This window comes from Danio rerio, chromosome 1 (genome assembly GCF_049306965.1).
Source record: "Danio rerio strain Tuebingen ecotype United States chromosome 1, GRCz12tu, whole genome shotgun sequence".
Lineage (NCBI taxonomy): Eukaryota > Metazoa > Chordata > Actinopteri > Cypriniformes > Danionidae > Danio > Danio rerio.
In genome coordinates, this window is record NC_133176.1 from 32604415 (window position 1) to 32629248 (window position 24834).

The 24834-nt window shown below is 40.1% G+C and overlaps 1 protein-coding gene across 1 annotated transcript in view; it reads right to left on the reverse strand.

Annotated features, from left to right (window-relative positions):
- The window catches only part of gpm6ba (glycoprotein M6Ba), an 82699-nt gene extending 60408 nt beyond the window's left edge, over window positions 1-22291 (reverse strand). The window contains 1 exon segment of the mRNA NM_203427.2: window positions 21971-22291. Coding sequence (NP_982251.1) covers window positions 21971-22034 — 64 coding nt within the window. The 5' untranslated portion in view covers window positions 22035-22291.
- Between the last annotated feature and the right edge of the window lie 2543 nt (window positions 22292-24834).

Below are 24834 nucleotides of genomic sequence, written 5' to 3' on the forward strand. Positions count from 1 at the left end.
GTATTTTAACTCATTTTGGGGATCACAGGGCCGGTATAAATTTGCAGGAGACTTGCAGAGCTTCCGAGAGAGGTCAGCTTGAATGAGACACTAGATGGGGGAGAACTGGAGATACAATGGCTGCACTTGCAACAAAGAACGCATCACTCCCGTGGGTCGCACCAATAAACTAAACAGAGGTCCCATAGCATCTGTATATATTTTAGCTGCTGCATCCGAGCACATTATGCTCCCACACATCATTTACCTTTGTTTTGACTGCTGTAGGCTATGCGTAATATACGGAAGTGCACGTGCATCTTCGGTGGTGCGCAGTCTCATTCTCATACAGCAGAGAGTGGCTGTGTAGAACCATAGATATATACACTAGATATCACATACAGACCCTGAGCATGCATCAATAGTGCCGCCACATTTGTACAGTGCTCACAACACAAATGTCATTCAACGTCACTATAGTCAAGACAGTGTGCCAACGTGAAGATGCTGGACTTTAGCGCTTTGCATGGGTGTAGTAACGAGCAAACAAGGAAAACAAAGCACAAAGGCAGGACATTTCATAGGTATGATGTCGTTTTTTACGTTTTTATGTTATGAACTTTTGTGCTCAACAAGTAACGTTATTGATGATAATACAGGCACTTACTGCAGTGAGCATAAGGCAAAGTAGCACCAACTTGCACTAAATATTGGGTTTGTATTGGGTTAAAATAAGTAAAATAAGTAAAAAAAATGCAAAAGAAATATGACACTGAGATGCTGCGGTGCCAGAAACCTGTATTATTGTTGGCTAAGTGAACAAGTCGTTTATAATGAAGATTCATTCACAAACGAATCGCTCTTCCCGTCATTATGAGAAGTGAAAGCAGGAGAGGGGGCTGTGTTTCAGAACATGGAGTAGATCAAATATAACAGGAGGGAGGATAATACATTTACATGCACACAAACACACACTCTTTGTCAGCAATGCTTGTGCAGTCACTGATCCATCAATGTAGAAAAGTGATGTAAAATTATAATTCTCGTAATCTAATGTGTATATCTCTGGCTTTAGATGGCCATAGTCCTCCACTGCAGCTTGGTCCCACATTCATTTCAAAGAAGTGCTACCCTGTACTAAAATGGCGGATCTATTGACGCATTCCTTCCAAAAGACAACGGGGCAGTCAACATCTAATGTAAATATCTATGATGTAGAACTCCACTGTGCGCGATTCAGAGAGCAGAAATATGTAATCGCACGACCATGTAAAGACAGAAACCCCATGCTGTTGTGCTAAGAAGATATTACATATGGCTATTTATCTTGTTTATTAAAAGAAGTTGTGATCCCCTATTATGGGTTTTTGTGAACTATTGGTTTCCCCCCAAAAAAAACGTCAATTATATAAATCAGCTTAGGTTCAAATCTTTCAGTTTGTATGGATATCGATACTAAACGTAGCCAATTTGAGGTGCTGGATCTGGTATCTCCAGATTTTCCATACAAATACTAGTGGAGTGGGGGAGATGGAATTTATGATGACTGAAGGTGACAATCACTGATCACTGTGAGATGGGTTGAGATGTGAGGAATAAATGGTTAAAGTTTATTTTCACAACAAAACTCATATAGCCAAGACAACTTTGTGCTGTGTTTTCTGATGATTAATATAAACTACCCTGCAACACAAGATTTGCCAGCCATTTGTTATTAAAGGAAGGACTAGCATCAAAGACTAGACCTTAACAGTGGCTTTGTCAGTACTGTAAGATATAGTGCTCTATTTTGATGGTTCATGCGCAGAGCACAAAACGCAGGGCGCAATTGCTTTCAGGGCGTGTCAGAACGGGTTTTTGCTAATTTAAGGACGGGAAAATCTGCTTTGCGTCGTGGCGCATGGTCTAAAAGGGTTGAGTTTATTTTCTTAATGAGTTATGGGTGTGTTTTGAGAATAAACCAATTAGAGTCTTGTCTCCCATTAGCTTCAAGAGCCAGCTGCGTCACGCCAAGAGCGCATTCGCTATTTACAGGACGCAAAGTAAGTCTAAGTGGAAAAAAATGAGCATTTCACTAGCAAACAGTTAACAGTTTTTTTTAACAGAAAACTGTTAAACAGAGCATCTACTGCGTGAGAATGAGAGGTAATGTATCTACTTTCACTTTCACTCTTGGATAGGGAAACCTTTACGCACAGACATCAATTAGTCTATAAATAAATAATTTTGTTTGTTAAGCGGAAATATTTGTTTCAAAACTATTTCTAAATTCAGTTCTAATTTCCAGCAAACGAATAAATGAACAATAATAACAAAATGTGCTCAAAAACCTGAGTTATATCCTAAAACACATGCTGTGCCCCATATGGTCTGAAACCTGACAGGTGGGCAAATCTAAGTTTGTTTTTAATAAAACAAATATAAATATGGATATAATAAATAATACTGCTAATAATAATAACATTATAAAAAAGCTAATTGTTATGAATGAACTGAAAAAGCCTCCCGAGATGAAGAAGACATTAAAGCAGTGATTTTTCATATTTATGTAGGCTGGAAAATAATGTTTTGTAATATTTTAATCCTTTATTTTTATATCCAATATCTATTCTTATTATATCCTATATGTACCCTTAATATTTAAATGTTTTGATATGTAAAGATATTTGCCTATTGCTTTATTGTGCGTATAAAGCAGTGCGTAAGCGAGGCGCAACTCTGCGCCGACGTTTAGACCGGGTTTGTTTTGGTCTAATGAAAAATCTATTTTAGTTTCTCAAAATAGCAACGCGCCAGCAGTGCGCCTCAGAACGCCTTCCTTTTTAGACCAGAACGCCTATGGGCGCACAAATGAGCGCTAATGCATTTGCTATTTAAACAGCGTAGCGCAATGCCTCAAAACGACTCTTGCGCCAAGCTGAAACTACCAAAAGACTATTGCGCCGCATCTTGCGCCACATTGCGCCGGGTGTATGATAGGGTAGGGTGTATGATAGTCTGGAGGTGAAATTCCATTTGTCCTCCTAAAAGGGTCTAAATGCATTTGACAGAACATTTGTGACACTCTGTGCCTAATAGTCTGAGAGTAAAGTCACTCTGTGACATCTTATCCACCAAGATGCTGGTCAGGTCCAGACTGTCTCTGTCTTCTTTAAGAGGGACCTACCAGGTCAACTGGCATACCATTCAATCTTGGTTAATTACCCTGTTATGACTCCTTGCATGTGCCCACCAGAATGAAATACACAACCTCTCTTTATAGGCCCACAGTGGCAAAGGAATCCTTAGACAAAACCCAGTTGAAAAACAGCCCAGGTGGACTGTAACTTTATTGAGTATCATATATTGTGGTAAAGGCTGATACTGTTTGAGAGTTTGCACCCATTTTCAGTGTGGACAAGTGATCAGGTAGTGCCTGCAGTGGGTGCTAGAAAAAAGTCAACCCAAAAAGCCCATCCTTTCGATTTTCAGCTGGATGCCCTTAACTCATCACCAAGCTCAAGCAGCATGTAAACCCGAGTTAGTCTGAGCCAAACCCACTGAGGACTAGAGAACCTCTGTGTTCAAGACATAACCATACGTTTGCTATTCTCTCTCTCTCTCTCTTTTTCTCTCTGGATCTTAATTTTTTATACACTTGTGTTATTGAGTGTTTATTTATATTTGCTTTTGTTATTTTCTTTTATTTTCATCTGCTGAGAGACCACACTACTCAGTACACCACCAATGTAATTAAATAATTGAACGATAACCTGCACAACCTAGTGTGTGACTAAGCCTTGAGGCCATGACGTAGGCATCAGCCTTTATCTGGTTGTAGTAACGTTCGTTGTTGGGGGAAGAAGAAGACAGGGTCGGCGATTCAGGTAAGCAAACTGTTTTTATTATTTTCAGTTGCTAGCACAAGTGCAGCAGTGTGTGTGTGTGTGGTTGCTCTCTCCTCCCCCGACTGCTCCTCCCGTTCTTCTTAAGAAGGGAGTCTCTTCGGCCCAATCACTAGAAAGACAGGTGTTATTTATCATTTCTGATTGACCTGCTGATTAGCCGCCCGGCTCCTAGCATGCTCTTCCCCTTTCTTGGGTGTTCGATCACGCTTACCTCTCCACACTGGTTAAGCTGCACATTTCCTCTATCTGAACTACTAAGATGACCTGAATAATTGATTGATAACCTGCCAGCATATTGTCTGATGAAGCCTTGAAGCCATTAAGTAGGTGTCAACCAGAGGTTGCATTAACCGAATATTTTCCGTCATTGACAGATTTTTTTCAGCTGTGACGAAAAAATTTGAAGGTAATACGTCATTTTGACGGATTATGCTGAGGGGGATCTATTGTAATTTGTAGCTGTAATTCCCACTCCTGTCCAGCTGATGGCAATTGCCCTTGTTTTGTCTCCTCTTTGTCACAGCTGCGCTGCGTACAGTTGCAAAAATCTCACCGCAGCTGAGTGAAAAGTTTCTTTAAACGGCCAAATAGTTGTGATATTAATAATAAAGGTGAAAAAAAGGAAGTGATGCAGTGGACGATGAAGAACAAACAGACAAAAATCCTTAGTTGGCGACAGCTGTTGTTACGGGCCAACCAAGCGGCAACAAGGAGGTCAGGTGCTTTGGAGTGCGTTGTGAGCTGAGCACTACCGAACACAGAGGGGTGAAGCCACGCCCCTGGTGCTGAAGGAGCGCGTGCTGCAGTATTTTTCCCGGTGAAACGAGTGCTTGCAAGACCGGGAAATCCCAAATTCAGAAAATCCAGCAAACTTCTGATCACTTCCTGTTTCCTAACTACAAAACGCGGTCTGAAGTGGCGCTACCCAGATAGCAGGTAGTAATCGGCCCGAGCTCGGCTGTCCTTCGGCACCTTCGGCTCCGACTCGGCAACGGCGAGTGTTATCCGGGCAGAGTATGGCCTGCAGCTCGCTCCAGCACATGCCTTTGGGATGCGGCTGTAAAGCACTGGCCCGATTTCTATTAACCATATCTGGTCCGAGTCTGTCTGTAGAGTCCGGGCCGCTTCTGGCAAGGACTCTCCAGTCTGGCAGCAGAACCCGGCTTCAGCCTCCAGAACAAATTTAAAACTGTCTTGAGAAGTCAACTTTCCGAGGCAAAGACACAGAATTTAATGACAATTGCCTCTGCATCAGTCCCTCTTGATGCGTTTGATTACGCACAAGCCAGCACCAAGTTCAGGTCGACGCAGGAGGAAGATATGAGGTAAGGTAGATATAAGTTTTTGTTCATTTGTCAAATAAATTAATGAATAATTTAGTCAATATGCTCGTCGTGCAAGTTCATTATTAAAATATGAATGAAAAAAGCGATTAGAAAATATGCTAATTAATGGACGGTCAATAATAGGTTATGATGGAATTTTTACAACCCTCTCCGTCAAAATGACAGACAATGACAAAGTCAAACGCAATCTCTGGTGTCAACTATTATATAGCCACCTTAGTTCAACATTTCAGTGTCCGGCTTGCGCATTTTCCCTAGTTGACACTGCTAAACTACGCTCGAACTTGCATTGGCTCCTTCTCTCTCCCTCTCTGTCTTGTGCTCTCTCTGTCTCACCCCAGCAATCTAGTATGTCATGTCCACCCAGCCCGGTGGCCCACTGGTACCAACTGGAGGCCTGGTCAGCTGCCTTAATCCACAACCTCCTACCTAACCATGCCACATAACTGCAGTTGCTAAGCAGTGAACAGGCGGATAACCACGTTGACCAACTGATGGCGAACAACCCGACCCAGAGCCACAATAGCATAGAGCTGGCTCAACTCACCAGGACCTTTGCACATGTCCTTCTCACCTAGACAAGGTTGATCGAAACAGACCTTAACCAACTGGAGCATCAGGCAAAGGAAGCCCTAGGATGCATGTAAGACAACGAGGGAAAAGGACGCTGACCTTCAGGAACGAGTGAACAAACTACAGAGTGCCCTGACGAAGCTACACATGGACACTAGATGCAAGGACCAACCAGAGAGAGAAGCCAGAGATGAACTGAGTGTATGAATTGCAAAAAGCTGAAACACTGTTGGAAAGAGCAGAGACTAAGCTAAGAGACAGAAAAGCTCAAGTCAAGGCCTCTGAAGACCACCTCCAAAGGGCCAAAGCAGAAAACCAATACACTATGAGACAAAGAGACTCTCTAAAACAGGAATTTGTTAGAGTTCACATGGAGCTGTCACATGCCTACAATCTCCGAGGCCCCGTTTATACTGGTGCGTTTTAGTTTTAAAACGGCGTTTTAGATCAAAAACTATCCGCGTCCACACTAGCATTTCACCTAGTGTTTCTGAACATGTTTCCGTCCACACTACGCCACCAAAAACGTATATCACGTGACCATTCACGCACTCTGGGCATTTCTGGGCGCATTCTAGTATAAACAGGAAGCATGTGTCTCATTTGGTTATTGTTAGTCAACAAATGGCAGTTGAACAATGAATGTGATGACAAAGAAAGCAAGAGAGGTATTTTAGTGGACAGATGACGAGGTTGAGTTGTTACTACAGTAAATGTAACAAATGAATAACTGCACAATGGTGCCTAAAACAGACAATAGTGCAAACACTCCCATTTCTGTGTCCATGTTGTTGTTTACAGCGAAGGCTGGTCTGCTGTCTTCTGGTAGCGTTAAAGCCATGTGTTATAGTCATGTGATAGGGACTTGGCGAATAAGGGAAGGATATGCAATAACACATAAGCCCCAATCAGGTAGCAAATCTCAGCAGCCCCACCTCAGTTTTTGATGTCTCCGTTTTCCCCCATCCAGACTGAGACAGAGCAGCAGCGTTTTAGAATAAAAACGGGCTCTTCAGCGTTTCCAAAACGCTCCGTTTTCGGCACTCAAAAACTCCAGCGTAAAGTGGACGGATGGCGTAACCTTAGCAAAACTTTTGCGTTTTCAAACTAAAACGCATTGGTGTAAACAGGGCCTGAGACAACTTAAAAAAGGAAGTGGCGCTCAACAAGCCTTACTTCCAAGACTTTACAGTTCAGAGAGGGTGTGAAAACCTGTTTCTACAAACCTTGCCAGACAGCATTACAGAACAGCCATCAGCAGCACGGAACAGGGATTCTTTACAAAGAGTCCCAAATAACAAATGCAGCCTGTCAACAATGGACCTAAACAAGCTGGCTAGAAACATTCCAACTTTTACTCCAAATCCCGCTGGAGAAAATGACGTGCATGCCTTCTTACAAAACATTGAGTTTCACCTACAAACGGTGGATGGCACCACTATGCATGACAAGCTGTACTTGCTGAGACTTACTTCTAGCCATGAGGTGAGAAGTTTCCTGAACCGACAATCCAACACCTTCAAAGGACACTACCGGCAGCTGTGACAGGCTCTGATAAAAGAGTTCTCTGACCCTGAGTCAGAACAAGGACTAGAGAGAAGAACAGAGAGAAGCCACACTAACGCTGATTAAAATGAAAACACTACCAGTTGACCCATGACTGGAGACAAACGGAAGATTATCTTCAACCCAACCAGGAGGTTAAGTCTAAGTCCCAACCGACAAGGTTTTCTCTGGACCTCATTGATTGGGAAAACAGAATCTGTAACACATAGTTCGAAAGTGAAATTTCATTTATCTTCTTAAAAGGGTCTGAATTCAGTCGACATGACATTTATGGCAACTGGAGCCAAAAAGTCTGAGAGTAAAGTCACTCTGGGACATCTTATCTACCAAGATGTTGGCCAGGTCCAGACGGTCTCAGTTCTGCATTCCAGAGGGAAACCATCTGTTCCTTTGTCTATACACACACACAAATAATCGTGTTTGCGATGCAGGCTCTCGTCCTGGTGTTAGTGATCATCTGTCTGCAGCATAGTGTTTTATTCCCAGCATCTCAGTCTAGTTGGTTTCGGTTTCAGTTGGCACTGAAACATGCACGCTGCATGTGTGGGTGCACAGTGATTGTCTTCATTCATCGTGTACTCGTGTCTTGCGTTAAGTCCTCTGTTGGTGTTGTGTTTAGCACGTGGTGCATGTTTGCATGCACCGCATGCTTATGTGTTGTCATATGAACATGCGGTTAATGAGTTCTCATTGGCTGCGTGTTCTAGTCTTTTTTTTTGTGAGCACATGGCTTGCGGTGTTTTCTTGTGTCATGTGCTCTTCCGTCTATTGTCTTGTCCCACCCTCCTTGTTAACCCCTAATTTGTTAAGAGTGTATTCTGACCTGCTTCCTTGTGGTGTTGTTGTCCCTGTGTGTCGTCTGCATGTTTTTCTGGAGCACGCGCCTTTTGTTATGACAGCTCACCATGTGCTTCATCCTTAGCGTGTTTCTTCCCCGCCTTCTTGTTATCCTATTATCTTTTCATTAGCGTTCAGGGTCGTCACCTGCAGTTCATTGATTTCATCCCCTATTTAATCCTTTTTGTCTCTTCACCTTTTGTCAGACCATCTTTGTGTGTAGTCTATGCAACTCGTCCGAGATCTGTATAGTTTGATCACTCTCCTGTCGTGTCCTGTCGAGTTTCTAGACTCCAAGTTCTGTAGTTTTGGTTTCGTTTCTGCTCATCTCTCCTCTGTCCTCTCAGAACCTCCGTGTTGGTGTCAGATCACGCCATCTGTCCTTTGCGGTGTTTAGCCGCCATCATCAGCGATCTTCCGCCCACCAGCGTCTCCTCACTTCTGCCTGCCTGCCGCTTCGTCCGCCGTACGCGGAGTTGAGTCACGCCGCTCCGCCCACTGAGCATGGACACTCACCACGCTGCAAGTCCGCCACCGTGTGGCCAACCTTGGGAATTGATCCACTATCCTCCTCCAGGCAGAATTTCACTTATTTTTGAACTTTTTATTTTTTGCTCTTTTTCCTCTTTTTGAGGTGTTTTTTGGTTGATCCACTAAAATAAACTCTGAGTGTTACCTGCATTATTGAATCCGTGATTTCTCCTAACATAATTAGTTTATTTTGTTCACCTATTTGTGTGTTAATCATTTCTGCTTATATTCTCCTCATGTCTTCTGTCCTGTGCCAATTCGCCTTCGTTTATACTCCATCCTGTCGTGTTCTCCAGGCCTTGTGACATTGTGTGCCACTTCCTTTATCAATTTCAATTAGTTACTGAGTTTGCAATTACCTGGCCTTTGTTGTTGCTATGGCCACAAGCACCTGTTCTTACACTGTGCAATAAATTTTCAAAATAGTTCAACTTTTCCCACTGTGTCGATTAATTCTAAATGCTTGTCATTGTTATTAATTGGGTTTGTGGCTAAGAATTGAGCAATATGCTGGTGTTTAACATACTCTGCACTATGCCTGGCTGCTTGTTGGGCATTTCTTTCCATCTTGCACTGAACTGAGTTGACCAATCACAACAGAATGTGTCATAAAACCAATAACCACAGATTAGCACCATGCAAATGAGGGTTTTGGAAAAGAATATTGTTGGGATAATTAGGTGAAAATAAATGCATATTACAAGACAATGAAAGTGTTTTTTGACCTTTCATGCACATCAGCCTGTTGCTAGAGAACCTCAAAATCAAAATATGGCTGTTTATAATGCATAATAGGGGTTCTTTTAAATCCCCCTCCGCTGTATGAAAATGGAAATGACCAATTGTTGCTCCACACTTCCTGCTAATGAACACTTATTATTTATTTATTTATTTTTGAGTTGGGTCAAGAAAGGACATTATAAGTAATAATGAATAATATTTATGTGATAGATTTCATAATAGTTTATTATAGTTATGTTTTAAGTAAAAAAAAAATCTGTTTTAAATTTATTTTTTAAATAAAACCCTCTTATTTGGCCAGTTTTTATTGTAGTCTTGTACTTTACGTTTCCATATAAACAGGCTTAATTTAACATACTTGTGCTTCTTGTGATTTTATAAATTTAATGTGTAGATTGCATGGTTTGACATGTAAATCAGGTCTGCAGATGAGCTCAGTGTTCATGATGGTGTCATTACTGATCTATAATCACCATATACTGGCAGAGAATCAATTTGCTATTTTATTCTCTTATTCTGTTTTATTTGCTATTTTATTATTTTATTTTCTGTAAGCGTGCTTTATATAGCCTCATTTCACAGAGTCAAGCCATTATGTTTTAGTTCATTTCTTGAGGTTATACAATCAAATTTAAATAAGCAATTGCTCAAACTGGCTAATATATGTTGGCTATATTGCTTCAGATTTTATTGCCAATAAATTTACTACAACCTATGATAAAGCAAATATTCTCTAAATATTTTCTAAAGAAGAAACAAATTTAGAAGGAAAATCAGTATTTTTGCTTTCACTTTTTAAATTATAAGATCGGTCTTATATGACAACGTGAATGATTTAGGACTCTTGATGCATGGATGAATGTTTTCACATATAAGCTCCCACTTTGTTAAATCAATCACTATATTACCAAAGATGACTTAGATAAGAAAGTCAATCTTATACACTTAGTTTAAGGGTACTCACTGAGGTCCGCCCTATTTCACTAAGTTCCACCTACTTTAAAATTTCTGGCCTGGTATGTTGTCCCACTATTTCTTGAATTTTTTTAAAGCATTTAAGGAAAGCCATAATCATCATTATTCTTCATATAATTCATAAAGTGGGTATGGAAAGTATTCAGACCACCTTACATTTTCACTCTTTGTTATATTGCGGCCATTTGTTAAGTATTTTTTTTCTCATTACTGTACAAGCAGCACCCCATTGTTGGCATGTTAGCAGAAAACATCTGAAAAAATGTTGTTTTTTTTTGGGAAAGATAAACAAGTTTTTCACACCTGGATTTGGGGATCCTCTGTCATTCCTCCTTGCAGATTCTCTCCAGTTCTGTCAGGTTGGATGGTAAACATTGGTGGACTGGACAGCCATTTTTAGGTCTCTTTAGAAATGCTTAATTGGGCTTAAAAGTTCAGTAGGTGATCTGCCAAAATGCTAACAGCTTAGCATTTGATCTTTGGATGGCGGGCAACAGCAGACAGACAACCCACTAGTTCATGTCATTCACCAGTTGGTTTGTGTTTAGCCAGCCGCGTGCAAAAATTACATGTATTACTTAGCCACACTTACATGCTATTTCAGAGCGAATATTCAGAGTAGCATGGTAAAATAGCGCTATTTACTGATGTTTTGTTGTTAAACTAAATATAAATCGACATTATCGATGCTGAAAAAGGACCTTATGAAACTGAAAATAATCACATCAAACTTTCACTGTGAGATTTTAGTGGCTGAACAGCATCTCTGTGCATATAAGTCATTCATAACAGAACACAATCTAACATAAGCTTAGCCTGACTAAAACAGTTTTAAAACAAAACATTACCTGTCTAACAGTAATACTTCAGCCATGGTGTCATCCTTCCTCCAGCGTGCTCAAGTAACTCCAATATTGATTCAGGTTTTTAAAAGTTTCAATTGAGCATTTGATATCTCCCTGTCTGTGTATGCAGACGGGCACGCGCGAATGGCGGATCTGCGTGAACAGATGCGCAGAAGTCTGAATCTACATTTGCTGAGAGACAGTCTGAGCTGCTTATTGGAATTATGGGAGATATTGGAAGATTTTTTGTAACCTTTGCCAGATTTGTGTCTTGCCACAATTCTTTCTCTTCTGAGCTCTTCAGGCTGTTCCTTTGACCACATAATTTTCATTTGCTCTGACTTGGATAGCGAGCTGTAAGGTCTTATATATACACATATATACAGGTGTGTGGTTTTCCTAATCAAGTCGGAACAGTATAATTAAACACAGCTGGACTCAAATGAAGATGTAGAACCATCATCTTAAGGATGATCAGAAAAAATGGACAGCACCTGAGTCAAATATGTGAGAGTCAGAGATAAAAGGGTCTTAATACTTAGGACCATGTTATATTTGATTTTACATCAGTTTTTCTTTTTTTAACAAATCTGCAAAATTGTCAACAATTCTGTGAGGAAAAATGTATGGGGGTCTGAATACTTTCCGTACTTACTGTACATGCAACATAATTTTAAAAAACAAGGGTCGTAATTATTATAATAATAGAAGCACTCTTGTGCAGACATCTCTCACAATTAAACATGATTATTATGTGACAATGGGAAATTGTAATAAAATAACCTATACACAAACTTTTTTTCTCAGTCTACATCAAAGCATTACATAAAGCTTGGTCAAATATCATGTTTTTCACTTTGAGATTCATAATTATGTACAAGCCAAGATGTCATTTGAAATTTTGGAAGAATTCTGTACAATAGGGCTTAAAAGGTAAAAACTTTACACTAATGTAGGTCAATGTTCACCATAATTTTGATCAATTCTTATAAACAACCATAAGTTTCTGTGGTCACTCTTTAGTCACAATGGTGCCAGGGAAGTTAACAGTGAGCTTTAGTCTTAAACACCTTAGACCTTAGTTATTATACTTATGTTTAAAACAGTACCGTGAAAAAATGATACTAAATTTAATTAAATTTTTCACGTGAACACTGCTGTTGTGCTCGTGCATCCAGGTTAATCATGAACAACTGAGTGCGCATGCGCTAGTTGCACTATTGCGGTCTGATAATGTTTCAATCAAGGTTTATATGTATCAAATACAAAACATCTTTGCCAAACTTTTCAACTGACGAACATATTAACAATAATACAACCGTATAGCCGAATTAAATGTATGCATTGGCATGTTACAGCCCTAATGAGTATGATTATGTGAAACTCCATATAGATACATATTGCAATGGGTTACTTACTTTTTGGGTACTTACTTAGCGATGCACGCACACATAACGTTATATGCACAAACCTTAAATGCTCTGCTGATTTGGACTCTATAATAACTGTTTTATAACTTTAAAATATCAACAACTACCACTTAGCTATATTCTAGCGATCGTTCTTCCCGCTCAGTGGTGGATTTTGGCAAAGTCATTTCACGTGAGATGGCGGGGGTGACTGGAAGAAACCAAGTCCAGGGGGAATATTTTCTACAGAAATAATTTATGATTTCTTATGTGGCCCGGTACCAATTGTTCCACGGACCGGTACCTGTCCGTGGCCCGGTGGTTGCGGACCACTGATCTAAAAGACTACAAAATCTTTATGCATACATTACAGATTAAGTTTCTAAAGCATCTCTATAAATAGAGATTTAATAATAAAGGAATGAGAAAACAACAGATTGCGCACCAGTGTGCAGAGAGGAGAGGATACACAGACAGAAGGATGAATAGTATCATGCAGGAACAAGACATGCTGTGCCAACCTGCCAGCTAATGTTGTTCATACCTACAAACTAACCTGCACAAGAACAGGTGAATATTTAAAACCAAGTAAACATAAACAGAAAGAAATATCCATTCACCGGAATATCTCTGCACAAAAGAGTGACTAAATACACTTGTGATTGTGTGGTAACAGATGGAGGCTGTCAGCAAATGTGCATGCTCTAATGCCACGGTCACACTGGCACTGGAGATTAAGCATGCGAAATTCTGTCATTCATCGTTACAAAAGGGGCGGGATAAAAAAAAGATGATTCGAAATTTTAAAAAGTGAGCGATTGCTCCATATTAAAAAATTCTGTACAGAAAGATCAGCTTTTGATCTTGGTTGAGTTTTGATCTTTGATCTGTTCGTCTCACACAATCACATGATACAAGGGGCTGCAACTAACGATTATTTTAATAATCGATTAATCTGTTGATTATTTTTTCGATTAATCAATTAATCGGATAAAAAAAGGCAAGAAAAGCATTCATTTGCAACCCTTTATTCAAAAAAGCTCATCCCTAAGCTGTTATAATAATCATAAAAAAACTAACTAGTAACTAATTTTCGATTTCCACCAAACTTATCACATCTCATGGAGTATGAAATTTAAATGAAGAAACGTTACTATTTATTTTACATATTGCATTGTATATATTACATTTCAAAATTGATTTTGCTACTAATATGCTTTCATAGTTTATGCTTAAACAGATTGCAAAAATTTATTCTAATGATTTTAAAATGCTATAAAAACTAGCTGAAAAAGAAAACAAAACAGCCACTGTAGCCATAACATTCAGTTTGTTGGAGACACGCATACACAAGTGCACACTAACAGTAACAACAGACAAGCAATTTACACATAACCGCCAACCTGATTTCACTAAGTAGGACATGTTTCTCGATTAACATCTATGTTGATACTGGAAGAATGTTCTAAACAGCCAATCAGAATTAAGGTATGCATTTACCATTTTTGTTAAATTTAGGCCTACTGTTATGCACTTCTACATGATGGTTATCCAACTATTAATCCCAACTGATTTTGGGAATAATTTACAATTATGGTTGGGTTTAGGGGTGGGTAATAGGTATGGACTACATTTTCCAACAAAAATGATGTTCCAGGATCAACATAGATGGTGTTATTGGCACTTTGTACTTGGCATCGTACTTGGCAAAATTATGATGCTAAACAAGACACCATAAATATGGTTCCTTGTCAGGTCGGAAACTTTAGAGTGTGTCTATAGTAGCTTTGGGGAGTACGCTAGACAACCAATCACTCTGAAGAGTAGAAAACAGGTCATTGTGGAAACGTAGCCCCGCGGACGTTTCTGCAGGCCGCGAAATACGTACAGGGAGGTACGTGTTTGAGCAGTTTTTGTTTTTGCGGATCCGCGATAGGCGCCTTTGCACGCTTTTTTGCATCTCGAGTGCCTCTCGGGAGCAAGTGCTGTTCGTGCCTGTGCTGTTCTGTGGATGAGGAGATTCCCCCATATGTGTAAAGAGCCTTGAGTGCCTTGAAAAGCGCTACATAAATGTAAGGAATTGTTTTTATTATTATTATTATTAACACTTCATGCCTGAGGATTACAATGGGGGCTATTCCATCGCCTTCAGGTCCGCAGACCCCTTGCTCCTCCACAGTGCACTCCATCCAAGCTTCGAGCATGTGTGATGGTTCATCCTCCAGGATGGTCACACTCACGCCTGATGACACCAGGGACCAGATGTCCCTCGCTTCATAAAAGGTGGGCTGTCATGTTTCGATGACGGTTCTGACCAGCTTCCTCCCTTTGGGGTAGCAACCGAGGTTTAGGACTTGGAATCCTACATAATAACCGTGCTACCCTGTGCTGCTTCAGCGGTAAGGCTGGAGGTGACTTCGGTCCCAGCCCCGCCACTGGACTGACTAGATAGTTGCAATGTGGGGGTTAACCAGAGGGCCAGACCCTCTAAGCCCCCGTCACCAACTTCCTAGAAGTGCACAATGAGATCATGCAGGGGTGAAGAGCACTTTTCTCTGCCTGGTCCTGCGGCTTCAAGACATGCTCTGTCTCTTTAGCTGTTCCACCGGCTAACTGTAGCAATGAGTCCCCCTCAGTCAGCAGACACCCCTGCCCTAGGGCGCCGTTAAGTCTGGTCAACAAATCCCCCTGAGATGGACTGCCTATGATCAGTGGCACCCAAACTGTCAAAAACAAGCAGATTTCATCTTTCTGGGTGCCCAAGCACTGCCAGTTTGGGACACGCTACCTTCCAGCTTGCAACGCTGGTACATTTCACCATAGGCTACTAGGGTGCCAGAGGACTGGCTCCTTTCTCTAACTTCTCCAGCCACCTTGGGGGATCCAGGGAGGATGTTAAGAGACTCTCTTATGTTCTCTTATGTTATGCTCTTTCTAGGGATGAGCACTTCACAGGGTGAGCACTTCTTTCCAGAGCCACCCCTCTGCTGGCGCATCAGTGATTACCTCAATGCCACCTGCATGGACCCTGCCAGCCTGGTTAGCGCTGCCTAGCCTGTCGCAGTGGCTCATTCGGACAATCAGTGTGCAATGTGCATGTAGTTGTGGGTTTGTGGACCGGATTCCAGTTACATTGGCTTTTCAATTGTCTGGAGCTGTTGTGAGTGTTCAAATAAGCTCTTCAAGGGGTCCGACTTGTGCTGGAGCAATAACACGTTCTGGACATGATGGACAGCATAGCGTCAGAAGTGTATATCAACCATATTCAATTCAATTCAATTCAGCTTTATTTGTATAGTGCTTTTACAATGTAGATTGTGTCAAGGCAGCTTCACATAACTGGTCATAGTAACTGGATAAGGGTAGTTAAGTTTTTAGTGTTTAAGTTCAGTTCAGTTTAGCTCAGTTCAGTGTGGTTTAAAATCATTACTGAGAATCTAAACACTGAAGAGCTAATTGGGTGGTATATGCTCTCTGCACATGTCTGCTAGCTCGCCATCTGCTCCTCTGGAGTCATATGTGGTTGCGCATCCATTCACAGTTTAGGTAAGCTCAATCGTGCAGTTGATGTGCTCTCACCGCAGCTTACACTCCTGAGAGCATGAAGATTCCACCCAGCTGATTCGGGAAAACCAAGGTCAACCTGTTTGGTTCCCCCATTTCCAGGTGTTTTATTCACTGACCAAGACCCCTCTGGGCACAGATGTGCTGGCTCACAGATGGCCCCTGGGCATATGCAAATATGCATTTCCCCCAGTGAGCCTACTTGCACAGGTCATGGAGGTAGAGATATTGTTAGCCTTGCATGCTCCCCTAAGTAAATACCTCCTTTCTCAGGGATGGGGCACCCTCTGGCACCTATGGATCTCTGGAACATCCAGGTGTGGTCCTTAGATGAAGCACAGAAAAGTGCAGTGGTTACCACCATCACTGAAGAGGAGACTATTCACTGAGAGGTGTGCTGTACCCCGAAAAGAACCCCAGACATGCCAGATTAGTGTTGTGTTGTCCTTCCTTCTGGATAAGCTGGTGCGTTGGCTGTCACCCTCCACTTTGATGGCTTATATTGCTGCCATCTCCTCTCACCATGATGTGGTGGATGGCAGGCTGCTAGGGGAACATAATCATCCAGTTCCTCAGAAGCGTGAGGTAATTAAATCTATCCTGCCCCCCTAGTGGGTTTACACACAGATCCTTTCAAGTCACTCGACTTTAAAATCCCTGAGGATTCCCTGAAGACAGATCTGCTGTTTGGGCTGGCATCGAACAAAAGTGTCAGAGACCAAGTGGCATTTTTGGTCAATGGTCAATGCCTGCAATTTTGGTCAATGCTTGCAATTCGGGCCAGCTTACTGTCACATTATTTTTAGTCCAGCTACATGCCCAAGGTTCGCACTTCCCTCCTTAGAAATTAAGTGGTGAACCTTCAAGCACTGTCTATGGAGGAGGCAGATCAAGTTCAATGCTGTGTTTGATTCACGCTATGCGCTTTTATGTGGACCACACTCAGAACATGAGATCTACTGGGGAGCTCTTTGTCTGTAATTGTGGTCAGCAGAAGGTTGGCCCACTGGATAGTTGATCCCATCACCCTCGCTTATCAGTGACAAGGCGAGCTGTGTCCCCCAAGAGAGAGAGAGCACTAAACATGGAGTATTTTCTCCTCTTTGGGTTAGCACATGGCGCCTCTCTAACAGACATCTGTAGAACTCCAGGCTGGGCAAATCTAACAGATTCACAAAATTTTATCATTTTCGAGTGGAGACAATTTACACCCGATTACTCAGCATTTTTAGTCAATCAGGAGGAAACTAATCTTGATGTCTAAATGCTTGCTGTGCCATTCTCCCTAATCCAGAAATGCATGCTCTTATTTTGCTCTACTTTTGCGAGTTCCCTATCTGGCAAACCCTAGAGAGTTCTTCCATGGCTCCCAGGCAGGGGATCAGTGCCAGCTATGCGAGATCCCCATTGACGATCCCATATGTGTCATTCAGTTATGGAGTGCTCCCCCTTCTCAAGCAAACCTGTTTTCCCTACCTGCTAACAAGCTTATCATTTGTAGCAGCCCCCCAGACCTGAGTCTTCCCTACACACTAACCAGCTTATTACATGTAGCATTCCCCTTGTATAAGGTGAGCATATATTCTTTTATTTTCACCAGGTCTCCCCATAACTGTAGCAGGTGGCATCTGCAGCATCCTTCCCCTTCGGGACTGGCATGCTTCACCAACGTTCTGTCATATTTCTAAAATCCCAAGACAACAGTTGGCTAGATAAAAAAAAAAATCACTCCAAAAAGTGACTATAGACACACATTGAAGTTCCTAACCTAATAGGGAATGTCCTGGTTATGTCCACGTTCTCTTAAGGAGAGGAGGGAATGGTGACGAAAATCTCCTTCGACACAGCAACCAAGTCTCCAGCTGAGAGCTGTATGTTCAGCTTCTTCAGCATGCCCTGGATATATACTCTAATAATGATTAATCACCAGCACGTGCGGAGCTGTGCTCTACCAACTCATAGGCATTTACTGGCCTGTTTTCTAAAGCCGTGGTCACACTGCACTTTTCGCCCCATAGACTTCCATTCATATGCATGCAAATGTAACAGACCAGAAACGCAAGCTCCTGTGACAAGTTTTTTAGTTCGCTGCATTGAAAAGTTCAAGCTGAACTTTGACCAGCAAAATCGCATCACGTAGCTGCGTAAGACCAATCTAAGATCAAAACAACCTCTCTGTGCAGAAATTTACAATATTGACTAATTACTTGCTTTTTTTTTTAAGTTTAATTATCTTGTTTAATACTGCCCCTTTTCACAGAGCTGTCCAACAAAATTTTGCACTCTCAATCTTTAAGCCTGGTTTATACTTCTGTGTAAAGTGACCGGCGTAACCCTCGGCACATGCAACGCGCGTAGCTGTCCATTTATACTTCTGCGCGCTGTCTCTGTTGGTCTGCATTAACACTTCGGAAACGCTAGTTGGCAGTAAGGTGTAAATGTTCCTCTGTGTCGAGTTTCTTCGCTTCTGTGTTGCTTTTCCTGAACACTTCCGGGATGTACAAGTGGCTCAAACTCGCTCATTTTGAGGCAGGAACCGGCGGACGTGCAATAACTTTAACTATGAGGTAAACACAAAACAAAAATTTCTATTCGGAGCTCCTTCACGGGACTCCACACTTGTAAACAATCGCTCCATCAGGCTTGCACCATTCACGTGGCTCTCGGTCCCTTCCAGACTCGTCAGCGCTACCAAGCCGACCAATCACAGAGCTTGCGCTACGCGTCGTTGCGAGGTGTAGTTACATTTTTTGAGAGGTGCACGTCGGTGACGCCGTTTGACGCAGAAGTATAAATCAGCCTTTTGTGTGAACGTGACTTTACTCTTCAGAGTGATAGGTCATCTAGCAAACTCCCCAAAGTGTCTGTAGACAAATGACTCCCTTCCCTCCTTCAGGGAATGTGGGTAACAGACATTTACTCACTTGTTTAAAGAGTTTCAGAATGGGAGTTTTAAAATTACTACATCATTTCAAAGACCAAACCAATGTGTTCTGAATTATTTAGCAAGTTCCTCAAAACTGCTGTACGTATCAAAAATAGCTAGTCCGTAGAAAATAAACACTGCACATAAGCCGGAATTAATTGCCTTTATACAATAGGGCCATGCCTATGCATATTCTTTCCTGACATCTAACAATAACTTTAATTTATAAACAGTGGAATTACTTTATTTACCGCCAGAATATTAATTCTTTTAAAGGCATACATTACTAAATACATCATTGGAGACATATAACTCATCAAAACAAAGGAAATTAATATATAGATAAACCATTTACAATCAGAAAAAAAAATTGAGAATTGAAACATGTATCTACTTTAAAAATATAATAAAAATTTTTATGAATATGATAAGATGAAATAGTTGTGTATGTTCTAACATGATTCTGCAGTATATTTTGAAGGTATGTAGAAGACAAACCAAAGAGGGCATTATAGAAAAATAAATGTTTGTGCCTACAATGTAATGATGCCCAATTTAAAAAGCAATATAATTCACAATGGATTCAGTGTGTGGAGGTCAGTATTTGTTACACTTAGTGATACATTTAACAACAATCATTGTCAATAGACATCATTCATTAATAATCAGCAGTTCAATACAGCTGATAAAACACAATTGTTCTTGAACACGTGCATTTGTATTACAATTGTATTGGTGCTTGAAAAGAACCTGAGTTTACTACACAATCCAATCTGTATCAGGGTTTGCAAAATTATATGATTTAGATCTGTCTTTATTTAACCTAGTAACAAAGTACCAGTTCTTTTGATAAGACCAGTAAGTGCAAATGCAAATTCAAGAACATAATGTAAGTGGCTTCTCGATGCATTAAAATGACAAAGAACATAATTTCCCAATTTATGTTGCAAAATCAAAAGTATTGAAATAAGATATATTTTCCTCCCACCTGATTGGCAGGTTGGATTCATTTTTGATAGCCCGACAGGAGAACATAATAGTACCAGTAAGTGAGCTTGGCACCATGTATATCCATGTACAATCCACAACACATCATCCACAATCCATAACAGTCAACACACACTATTAGTCCAGTAGGCAATTAAAACAGTTTAAAAGCATGAAAAAGAACCTCAAAAATTTTGTTCATTCATTTACTCATTTTCTTTTTGGCTTAGTCCCTTGATTAATTAGCTGTCGCCACAGCAGAATAAACCCTCAACTTATCCAGCATCCAGCATGTTTTACACAGCAGATACCTTTTCAGACACAACCCAACACTGGGAAACACCCATACAATCTTGCATTTACACACATACACTACGGCCAGTTTAGCTTACCCAATTCACCTATAGCGTATGTTTTTGAACTGTGGGGGAAACCGGAGCATCCGGAAAAAACCCACGCAAGTAAGCGGAGAACATGCAAACTCCACACAGAATGCCAACTGACCAAGCCGAGGCTCAAACCAGGGACCTTCGTGCTGTGAGGCGATCGTGCTACCCACTACCCAAACCTTGTTCAGACAATCCTGAATATCATCAGAAGCAAATAGCCTGCATCTGCACATCATCAGATTCACATTATTATCAAAATATTAATCTGAGAGATAACAATGCTGAAAGAGTTGACACATCTGACTGGTGACAAAAACCTGAATTTGTAGTAAACTAGTAACGTTCAACTCTTTAGTGCCACTTTATTATATGTCAATTATAGTGTATTATATAAAATAATATAATATAGTAGTAATATAGTGTTGATATAAAATGGGGACACGCCTTTAAAATCGTATAAATCATGCATGTCTCATTGAACAACAAAAAAACTAATCAAGTGTTGCTCTTGTTTTTTGAATAATTAATTTTTTTTTTTAATATTTAATTGCATATGGATTTACTTGATTTCTCTGTGAATGCACTCATTTCGATGTGGCGAAAAGGCAATATGTCATAAATTTGTTCAATTCAAAATTCCTGGTAAAGTTTAGTTAAAAGGAATAGTTGTGTAAATACATTGTATTATTAATCTCTCTCTCTCTCTCTCTCTCTCTCTCGTTAATGTTGAATTTATTTGATGTATAGATGTATAATGAATATATTAATTATGTTAATCCTAAAAGCATATATTTCGTGGACCTGTTTTATCATGTCTCAAGAATGCCAATAGCCTATTCTTGATAGAATGTTAATATCGTGAAATGTTATTTAGCACAGGAATTCATAAAATGTAAGCTATATTTTAAAATTACCACGAGTATTCGTCCAATGGTTTTAGAAAGAATCTACAGCAATGTAAACCTTCAAATGCGACACTCCACCTCACCGTCAACATACTCGACACTAAAACAACATTTAAATAATAAAATATAGTGTCACTGATGAATCCGCATGGTCCAAACAAAGAGCCTGTGTGTGTTTTGTATTGCGGAGCAAAATTAACAAGCAGTACTCATTCAATCACCATCACTTCACTCACGGTTCCCTAAAGACGCAGAGATTTGACACTAGCGCTCTAAATGTAGCTATATGCATCAAATGCGTTCTCTCGAATCGAACGGAGTAAATCACAACAATACTGCAACGAGTATTATAAACACTTTAAAGAAATGAATTTTCGATCGATTCACATTCAAAACGAAATGAGCGCGAAGCTTTCGCATATAGGTTAAGCCGTTCTCTAAGCATCTAGACGAATAAGCAGCATAAATCCGAGTTGAAGTACAAAGCAAATCGATTACACAGTTACAAACCTTTGCTTTCATCCCTTTCATCTTGGTTCTCCTCAGCCGTCGATTCTGGTTTCATCCCATCCATTTGTTAACGAGTATTTAGAATATTTTCCCTTTGCCTGATCGCTCTTGCTCCAATACAGTGGTAGCAGTCCACCTCAAACGTGTAGCCTAAAATATTTTGTCAGATCGATTTTCGCGTAAATAACTGGTTCATAAACGATACGTGCTCAGCTGAAGAGAATCTCGTGTAAAGGGTTGGAGAAGACTAGTTTACAGGCAGAGAGAGAATCCGTAAGAGACGACGAAAAACAGCCACTTGTCCGTCAGGTTGACATAAACAGATAGTCCCAGCTGTAAATGGTCACACATGCTCTCTCCCCGTCTTCTTCCCTCTCTCTGCCTCTCTCTGCCCCCTTCCCTTTCCGAATTTATGAGAGGAAAAGAAAAGAATAAACAATACTTATTTTAACAGGGTCAAACAAACATTATCTAGTAAAAGCACAAAACTATTTTTTTTTATTTTAAACATTTACACAGTCGGTGTGCACACCTTAAGTTTTTTGATAACAAAACAACCAAACAAAGAAATGCCATCTGGCCAAAATCCTCTTAAACAGTAGGCTATTAATTCTTATGCACATGATCTTCTGCTGCATTCAGCTAAACAAAAGACTAAGTAGGCCACTGGTGAAATAACTGTCTAGGAAAGAGTGCACAACAGCTTTTATTTCATGAGTTTCCAAAAAAAAGCAGAAAATCAAGAGGAGTGCTACATATTCTGATCCTAAAAGCAGCGACAATCTAGGCTATAAATGAACACTTGGACAACAGTCCAAGTAATGTAGGCTAATAGAAAATAGTCATAGTTTTTGACATATAGAGCCTAAATAAACTGCACTATTTGCTCCTACAGTATGTGCAATTGATGTTGTGTGAACACTTATATTTTCACTAATGTGCATACATAGATAATTTTTTTTTTTTTTTTTTTTTTTACGGTTTCCATTTAATTATGTATTCAGTCGGAGGTCCCTTCTCTTCGTATATGTCATCACAAATTACATTTAAGACTATAAGGGGTGGAGCAAAAGACTACGGGAAGCAATAGGATGCAGTGGACACGAGGCGGTGCTCTCTTGAAAATCTCAGGGATGGTTTTTTTACACAATAATCTCTAAATTTGTAGGTCACTGTCATACAGTGGCGATGGCAGGAATTTTTCAGAGGGATTTTTGGAGCAGTCACTTTGGGGTGGCACAGACATTTTCTTTATTTAGCACATGTCAATGCATCAACATATATGAATTATTTTTTTATTTAGCTCTTAAATAAAAATGTATCATTGTTACTTTAATTATCATTATTAGCAGCCGATTATTAAAATTATCTTTATATTTAATCTTTAAATCACTATCATTAATTAGCAAATGTCCAAAATAAGCAGAAAACCAGACAGTTTAAGCAACATAAGCCTATACAATAAACATTTCAGGAAAGCAGACACTGGTGACTAAATTCCCTAGATTGTTCAATGTTGATTGTTTAGAACATGATGAAACTGGATGGTTTGCACCCTGGTATGTGATGATGTATATATATATATATATATATATATATATAGATAGATAGATTTTAGGTTTAAAGTAAAACCGCATCTTAATCCGCATATAATTTCTAATACAGTAGACTTTCCAACTTTACCTACAGAAACATAACTTGACACCATTTTAAAAACCAACCCTGTTCTTAAAGGTAATATAGGTGTGAATTACTGTTTTATCTCCTCACAAAATCTAACTTCAGTTACAAAGTCGAAACAACAATGGGAAAATGAACTTGAGTTGATTCTCTCAGAGGAAATTTGACAAGACATTATAAATAAGATTCATTCATTCATTCATTCATTCATTTTCTCGTCGGCTTGGTCCCTTTATTAATCTGGGGTCGCCACAGTGGAATGAGCCGCCAACTTATAGAGCACGTTTTTACACCACGGATGCCCTTCCAGCCACAACCCATCTCTGGGAAACATCCACACACACACACACACTCATACATTACGGACAATTTAGCCTACCCAATTCACCTGTACCGGTACCGCATGTCTTTGGACTGTGGGGGAAACCGGAGAACCAGGAGGAAACCCAAGCGAACGCAGGGAGAACATGCAAACTCCACACAGAAATGCCAACTGAGGCGAGCTTCGAACCAGCGACCTTCTTTCTGTGATGGGACAGCGCTACCAACTGCGCCACTGCATCGCCCTAAACAAGATTCACTCAACTTCCATTTGTTTGCGACATACAATTATTCAGTTTAAAGTGGTCCATCGCCTTCATTTGACAAAAGCAAAATAAGCAAAATTTTCACCAACTATAAATGCCTTATGTAATAGATGTGATGTACAGATAGCTAATCATACACACATGTTTTGGTCATGTTCTAAAATTACCAAGTTCTGGCAATTATTATTTCTTTTTTCTTTTTTTTTCAAATGTTTTGCATGTAACAATTGACCCTTACCCTGTAGGAATATTTGGTTTAATCACAAATCCGGTTAAGACAATAATACCAAAAATATGATTTCTTTTTCAACATTAATTGCTAGACGTATTATACTGCTCAAATGGAAAGACAAATTTCCTCCAACGTTTAATCATTAAATTAGGGACCTAAAGTATCATCTTACAATGGAGAAGATTCAGTACTCCACCAAAGGTTGCAGTCAAAAATTTTATCTTATTTGGCAGCCAGTGCTGACATATAAAACAAATGGATCCAAACTTAATACTTTCAGTTTGACCATTGTTTATTTGTTTCTCGCCTTTTTTTCCCCTTCCCTTCATTTTATTTTATTTCATATTAATTTCTATCTAAATTAT